This window comes from Anguilla rostrata, chromosome 17, assembly GCF_018555375.3.
Source record: "Anguilla rostrata isolate EN2019 chromosome 17, ASM1855537v3, whole genome shotgun sequence".
NCBI lineage: Eukaryota > Metazoa > Chordata > Actinopteri > Anguilliformes > Anguillidae > Anguilla > Anguilla rostrata.
The window spans coordinates 2933888-2941882 of record NC_057949.1 but is presented as its reverse complement, the minus strand read 5'-3'; the positions used below and the strand labels follow the sequence as shown (position 1 = coordinate 2941882).

The following is a 7995-nucleotide window of genomic DNA, read 5'->3' as shown; positions in this document are numbered from 1 at the left end:
TCCCTATCGACCACCTCCGAACTTCACCAATCACTGCACCAGGCAGAGAATCAGCGGCCCTCTCCTTCTCAAAACGGCCAGTTTCCACATGAAAACACAACCCGTGTAGCCTGCTCGTGTATAGTGAGATGTTACTACTATAACTAACCCCGACTGTTTATCGTTTTCTTTGCTTTTCTATTAATCAATTTTTGAATATTTGCCATATAAAATATAGGACACACAGGGAACTCCCTTGCTTTGTAGTCTAGGCTAAAGATCTAATCTATATCTTATATATAATGTATTATTATCAATTCTTTAACTTTTGTCGTCATATCATTTTATATCAATATGTCAAAAAGTAGGCTATTACAATTGTAGCTACATACGAAAATAAAGACTCAAAACGCAAAGCCGAATGCAAAACAGAAATAAAAATAGCGTGCTATTCCTTAGGAAACTGAGCAATTATAACAATACAACCACATGCAAGACGAAATATCGCACAAATTACAGTAAAATGTTTCAAATACCATGTGCTGGAGTACTGAGCCAAAGAAACAGAAATTGTGTTACTTTCCAGATACTTACGGACTGCACTATATGACTGAACTTTGTACGCTAAAATAGTCTCCCTCATATAGAGTAGGACAAATTCTCTGTGTATTATCGACTGCACTTTAGTTTAATGTGAGTTGCTTGCTCTGGAACTCCTTGAGTTGATGTTGACCATGCAGGCGCAATTACGCAATTCTCCAGGCAACAATTTTGACACTGAGGAGGGATGCCTAAGGCAGCAGAGGCACGAGCTGTGTGCAGGCATTAGGACTTTCTCAAGGAAGCGCTGAGGGGCAGCTTATGCGTAAACGGGTAAGCATAAAAACCTCTTAACAGCGCGCGTCTGTTCCCCCGAGTGAAAGCAAGAGCCGATTTCACTGCCGGCCATGTCTGCTCTGTATCTAATACTACTGCTCTTTTCTGGTAAGTACAGGGCGCTCGGTACTATAACTGACTTTTTCAAATGTAAAAGATGTTTGCTTATCTGCTGTGTTATGGACTAGGTGAGTGCGTTTCAGGCACCGTGCAGAGGATTTGCGCAACCAAGTTTGGTGAAGTACGCTATGCAGCAGTGTTCGAATTACGGCGGGGATTGTGGGGGTCTGACCCCCTAATTAAAACTTGGACCAGCACAAAATAGGTAAAAACAACATGTTTTTACCCAATCCCCACCGTAATTCGAACACTGCTACGTAGGCTATTCGCGTGTGTTTATAAGATTTGCTTTCTCTGCTGATATCCTTAATTTTAGAATTTCCAATGGCGAACTCGAAACAATACGCGCTCTAGTGCCTGTTGGCATGGATAAAACATTGCAGATGTGGTGCCATGCCTTCATGGTCCTGCTTCTGACCAGAAGTAATATACTTGTAGTTTTGTCTATTTACACCAAAGCTTTAATGGCATATTTTTTCTGCATTCATCAGAATACATTTACTGTATATGGAAAACTTGTATCTAAATTCTACAATGTAGCAAGGATGTAGATATAATTATAATAATTGGGGACAACAGACAGAAAATTTTCTTTATGATTTTTAGGATTTTATATCTAACTCCATTAAGTCATTGAATGGTACCAGTATTTCAGTGCTATTAAAATTATATTATGTACCTTTGGTATAGTAAGCAATACCGCTAAACTTTTACAAACTTTTTATTGCATTTGTTCCATGCATGACACTAATGACTTTATCAATGAATGTGTTTACCCAATGCAGCATTATTGGACCTTGCATCTAGAAAACATGCATCCCAGTCTGTAAGTCTGATGTTGGGCTGCTTGGTTTGGTATCGTTTCTGAGATCAGAAAAACAGCCATTACTGTACGCACTGTAGGGTGTGAGCCCATCACGTCCTCGAAGGAACACTGTTCTATAAATATTCTACGTCCATTGGCTGCTTAGCTTAACTACACTGTTCTGTTTTACTCTGTTTTACTGCAGTCTGTGTGCTATGAGCTGCCCAGGATGGTTTGGTTGTAAAGGCAGAAATCCATTCACTGTTGTCTGTACAATGGAGGGGGGGCAGCCTCTGCTGATCTGATCCCTTCTTTTGTGTGTTGGAATGCTGGGTGCACCACTGTTAGCCTTTTCCCCTCCAGATCTGGAGATAGCAGTTGCAGACTCATTACCATCACACAAGCGCGCCACAGAAAACTGGCCCTTAAAAAGGGAAAGGGGACACAAACCCCTCACCAGAACCAGATCAAATTACTGTGAGCTTGGCAGGAAACCACTGCAGTCACTCTGGATGTGCATATCATTATCTGTTTCTGGAACCCAATTTACATAGAGGATTTTAATCTCATATTTTGTCACTGTATATATGGCAATAAATAGAATAAAACATTTATTAAAAGTCAGTATTGTCCTAATAACAAGGATTGATGTGAAGGGCTTTTTGATAGTCAATGTTAGGCTGGATGGTAAAGTACTGTTCAATGCTTTAAAGGCACAATCTGAGAATTATATTTCATTACAGCTCTGCAAACAAATATTTGCAGTGTGGTAGTTTCAAAGTGTTATAAAGTATTAATGACATAATTTATAGTCAAAGAGATACTCTCTTAGATGGAGATGTAGAATTATCACAGTCATTTCCCTTCCTGGCACGTTTAGCAGGTCATTGTTATAAACGGCTGGAACTGAGCTCAGAAATGTATTTCAGGGTGTTAGGGGTTGACCACTGGCTGGATGATGGTAAGAAGGAGAGGAGACTGTGTTTTTCCAAAACCAGTGCAGTGCGTTCACTTATTTTATTAACAGGTGGGAAGCCAGTGAATTAACATATATACAGTGAACAGTACAAAACACTAAACAAAAAACTACAGAAAAAATTACATGAATGGGCATATGTTGCCAGGCTATGTCCTCAGACCCTGCACACAATATCACCCTACTGATCTTGGCACATCCACCATAAGAAACTAGACTGGAACTGAAGTGAGGACCCCAATGCAGCCCTTTTATAGCAGCAGCTCATACCATTACCCCAATTAGCAACAATTAAACAACAAACGTTACAAAATGCACAGCTGAACATAAGAAATAATAGCAATCAAATACAAATTAACAAAGACAATATTTTACATTTCAATAGTAAATAGGGTTCTGATCAGCATAAAAATACACTGTATTACACCGATCGCTAAATCCCCCCACCTACAATGTCACAGCCCATCTGCATCCCCGAGAGGGTTCTGTTCTCTGTGCTGGTAGCTGTGCTCTGAGAGGGTTCTGTTCTCTGTTTTGGTAGCTGTGCTGTGAGAGGGTTCTGTTCTCTGTTTTGATAGCTGTGCTGTGAGAGGGTTCTGTTCTCTGTTGGTAGCTGTGCTCTGAGGGGATTATGTCCTTTGAGTTGGTAGCTGTGCTTTGAGGGGATTCTGTTCTCTGTGTTGGTAGCTGTGGTCTGAGGCGATTATTTTCTTTGGGTTGGTAGCTGTGCTCTGAGGGGATTCTGTTCTCTGTGTTGGTAGCTGTGCTTTGAGGGGATTCTGTTCTCTGTGTTGGTAGCTGTGGTCTGAGGGGATTCTGTTCTCTGTTGGTAGCTGTGCTCTGAGGGGATTCTGTTCTCTGAGTTGGTAGCTGTGCTCTGAGGGGATTCTGTTCTCTGAGTTGGTAGCTGTGCTTTGAGGGGATTCTGTTCTCTGAGTTGGTAGCTGTGCTTTGAGGGGATTCTGTTCTCTGAGCTGGTAGCTGTGCTTTGAGGGGATTCTGTTCCATGTGTTGGTAGCTGTGCTCTGAGGGGATTCTGTTCTCTGAGTTGGTAGCTGTGCTTTGAGGGGATTCTGTTCTCTGTGTTGGTAGCTGTGGTCTGAGGCGATTATTTTCTTTGGGTTGGTAGCTGTGCTCTGAGGGGATTCTGTTCCATGTGTTCCAGCTTGTGTGGCATCCCAGACCCCTGGGAAGTCTCAGAGGAGCAAGAGAGGGCTGCTGGAGCTGGCCGGGGCCATCAAGTGCAGCACGAGGAGGTCGCCCCTGTCCTACATGATGTACGGCTGCTACTGCGGGCTGGGCGGGCGCGGCTGGCCCCGCGACAGGGCAGACTGGTGAGGAGGCTGCTGGGGATCTGTGCTGCGGGCTGCATCGGGACTGGGGCCGGCAGTGTAGCATAGTGGGTGAGGAACTGGGCTTGTAACCTAAAGGTCACAGGTTCAATTCCTGGGTAGGATACTGCTGTTATACCCTTAATCAAGGTATTATCCTGCATTGCTATCAGCTTATATCCAGCCATAAATGGATGCAATATAAATGCTGTGCTCTGGATAAGTTGTAAGTTGCTGTAAGTCTCTGTAAGTTGCTCTGGATAAGGGTGTCTGCCAAATTCCTATAATGTAATGTAATGGACTAATAGAGGTCCCCTGCATCTCGGCCAAATTCCCAAAAATTGGCTGTCTGTCAGTTTGATTGTCTGAAGTTAAAGTTAAACAAACAGTTTAAGCAAACTATGGGGGCTGTGATTGAACTGCAGGTGTTACCACAGTGGAAAATCCAGGTTCAGAAAGTAAAAGTCCTCCCCGTATTTTGTTCTGAAAGACGCTGTAGAAATGCAGATAATTTACTCATATAAGTCACATGGCCAAGAATGTTATAGCTGATACGTTTGAGTGTGTGGCATCAGTTCTACTAAAGACTGTAGCCATTTGGCAGGCACTCTTCTTGTTTGTCTAATATTTTTAGTGTGCCTGGTTTCCTTGTGTTTACAAGCTGAATATGATGACAGGGTTATGCACTGGAGGGCACAGAGTATTATTTTGTGCAGTTTTAAGATTTGGTGTTTCTCTGGTGGGACACACCCACCACCCACTTCCTGCTTTGACCTCAAAGCATCAGGACCGCACACTCAAATGCTGTCAAGTCAAAAAAATAACAGGGAAAACTTTATTCCGTATAGGAATTTCCCTCCGATAATGTACAGTTGCTACTGTTGTTTTAGTGAATTGATGGGATGGGTTCCCAGATGGGTATAATCATTTCAGCACAGAAATAGGGCAACAAAGCACATAGTATGTCACTGAAATGCACAGACAAAACCATATAGAATATGTTCCTTTATTTTAATTCTTTTGCCAACAGTTTAAAAGTTAACACAAACCTTTATATATCAGTTCTAATACTGATATAATTATTTATTTACTGTCAAATTGTCTTTGACCCAATGTAAATAAATTGATATATCCATCACTTTGTATGATCGGTCTTTCACTTTTGTGAAGAAAAAATGTTGTGGGCTGCTGGGTGGCTCAATCAGTTAAGGCACCACGCTGTGCCAGTCTGGACCGTGGCAGTGCCAACTGTGGTCAGTAGTGCCATAGGGCAACGTACAACTGTCGATTACATGCCCAGGGTACGGGAGGGTTCAGTCAGTTAGGGGTGCGCATTTCACTGCCCTCTAGTGACCCCCGCTGGTCACCAGTGGACTGCATGCATGTGGAAGGTCTTCCTCCGACTCCACCCTATATGTGTTTGGCTATGGCACACACTCCCAAATCAGCTGTGAGGTTTGTTCCTGAATGTGGCTGTGGCTGCCGGTAGTCGGACCTTCCAGCATATGGTAGAAATCCGACGTGTTCAGCCCCACATTGTGCACCAAATTTAAAATAAATAAATAGATAAATAAAATATTTTAATGAAAGTGATGAGCAAGTCAAAGCTTCTGTCATTCACATGATACTCAGTACGCATTTAGCGATGCTGCAACAGGATGATGTTGATTGATTATGTTTGTTGATTTTTATTTTAGTTGTTTTTTAGTTGTATGTTGATTTTTAGTTGTATGTTAGTTGAGTTTTTGATTTTTAGACCAAATGATTTCCATTTTTTCGAAAAATCTATCGTAGGGCACACTCACCATTCACTCACACACTCATACAAATGGCCAATTTAGAGTCTCCAATTGGCCTGCCTGCATGTCTTTGGACTGTGGGAGGAAACCGGAGTACTGTATAATATATAATATATTATATATTAAAAATAGCCCTGCATGGGTGTGCGGCTCTCTAATATACTCATAAGTAACCGTGTTCCCCTCGTTTCATGAGACAAGATTGTGCAGCTGTTTTGCATCTGGTTCTGAATGATCTGCTGTAATTTAAAATAACCCAAACCCTCAGCTCACCCCAGAAACAGCAATTAGTGGCTCATTTCCCGAGGCGCTTACTTTTATGAAGTGTCAAAGCCTGCTGGACGAGCTTTGATCTTCTTACAGTGTTTATTTTTAAGGTAATGAAAGTTTTTTTCTGTTTTCTTTGACGGACTATTTAAGGTTCTTTGGGCATGCCTACCAGGCCTCTGGTGCTCGGCAGATGACATTTTAAATCTCTTTTTTAAGGTTGAACATCCCTACAGACAGGCGGATTTACCATTAAATAACAGAAGCTGGGGTGAAACCGCGAGAAACGTTACAGTTCCCGAGTTACAATCGAACGCGTCTCAGAAGGAGCTTCTCTTTCCTCCGCCCAGGTGCTGCCACAGGCACGACTGCTGCTACGGGAAGGCGGAGTTTGCCGGCTGCCGAACCATGACGGACAGGTACGACTGGACGTGCGAGGACCGGGTCCCAGACTGCGGTACGTTCGTCCCGCGGAAAGCCCCGGCCGAGCGGACCCCTCCCGGGGGTGGGACGCTGCTCTCGCGCCTCCTACCTCCTGTCCGTGCCCTGCACGCCCTGCACTAACGCCAGCCAGCCTGCGTGCGGTCACTTGCGCCGAGGCACTCGAATGGATGAAATCTAAAATGACGCGACGGTATCGTCGGGCGAAAACAAATGCTGCCGTCCGAGCGTGCGTTCACTCCTTGGGTCGGTAGCTTAGGAAGAGCAGGACGTCTCACCCATTTGGCTGCTGGTAAAGCAGGAGAGCCAGAATGTGTGCCTACTGTGCTTGCAGTCCTTAGGACTGAACGAGCGGGCAATTAGAATGTGGTTCACCGAGCGCGGTCCAGTTTGGGGAACACCGCGGTCCCGTTATAGCCAATGGGAGGGTAAGTGCGGTGTGCGCTCCAGGTTCCAGAACTATTTTTAGTCCTTAGCAACCGCAGTCATTACAGTATCACGTGCTGCACATGGAATGCATAATAACCATGGGCAGCTCTGTTTGCTGTTGAAATACATAGGTTAAAAATCATGCCTCACTCGCTTCACATTCAGATTACTGAATGGCTAGAAAAGGTTGTGGATGTCACCAGGAGGTGTCCTTTCTCTTTCTCCAGATTCCCTGAAGGACAAGTGTGAACGAATTCTTTGCAAATGTGACAGGGAAGCAGCGAAATGCTTGAGGAAGGCGCCGTTCATCCGGAGGTACTCTGTCTGGCCCGACTTCCTCTGCGGCAGTGAATACCCAACGTGCAGCTATTACTGATTCAATAAAGCCACGCTTTTTGGGCCACAAAGTGCATTCGTATATCATTTTTTGTATCAAAATGAACATATTTTACATCCTTCTTCTACATTTTTCTTCAAGAGTAACATACAGCAATTAAATGAAAGTGTGTATGAATATCCATACAGTTAACACATGGTTCATTTTCCCATTCAAAATGTTCAGGGCAGGGGTCCTCAATCTTATCCAGAAAGGGCCGGTGTGGGTGCAGGCTTTTGTTCCAACCAAGCAGTTACACACCTGATTCTACTAATCAACCACTAGAGTCTTTGCTAAGGACCTTGATTAGTGGAATCGGGTGTGTAAACTGCTTGGTTGGAATGAAAGCCTGCACCCACACCGGCCCTTTCTGGATAAGATTGAGGACCCCTGATTTAGGGATTAAACTCCAAGCAGCCCGTATACCAGGGGTCCTCAATCTTATCCAGAAAGGGCCGGTGTGGGTGCAGGCTTTCATTCCAACCAAGCAGTTTACACACTAATCAAGGTCCTTAGCAAAGACTCTAGTGGTTGATTAGTAGAATCAGGTGTGTAACTGCTTGGTTGGAACAAAAGCCTGCACCCACACCGGCCCT

At 43.9% G+C, this 7995-nt stretch overlaps 1 protein-coding gene across 1 annotated transcript; it reads left to right on the top strand.

Annotated features, from left to right (window-relative positions):
* Positions 1-269: 269 nt before the first annotated feature.
* LOC135243242 (phospholipase A2-like) lies at positions 270-7430 on the top strand. The gene is made up of 4 exons (XM_064314922.1): positions 270-963; positions 3922-4090; positions 6504-6610; positions 7251-7430. The coding sequence occupies exons 1-4, from the start codon at positions 927-929 to the stop codon at positions 7397-7399; spliced, it is 462 nt and encodes a 153-aa protein (XP_064170992.1). The 5' UTR covers positions 270-926; the 3' UTR covers positions 7400-7430.
* The last annotated feature ends 565 nt before the right edge of the window (positions 7431-7995 follow it).

Bases quoted from the DNA above. Each gene is read 5' to 3' on its own strand.
- LOC135243242 (XM_064314922.1), top strand. From the start codon at position 927: ATGTCTGCTCTGTATCTAATACTACTGCTCTTTTCTG. The intron at 964-3,921 runs GTAAGTACAGGG...CATGTGTTCCAG, and splicing joins AATACTACTGCTCTTTTCTG to CTTGTGTGGCATCCCAGACC. The intron at 4,091-6,503 runs GTGAGGAGGCTG...TCCTCCGCCCAG, and splicing joins CCCCGCGACAGGGCAGACTG to GTGCTGCCACAGGCACGACT.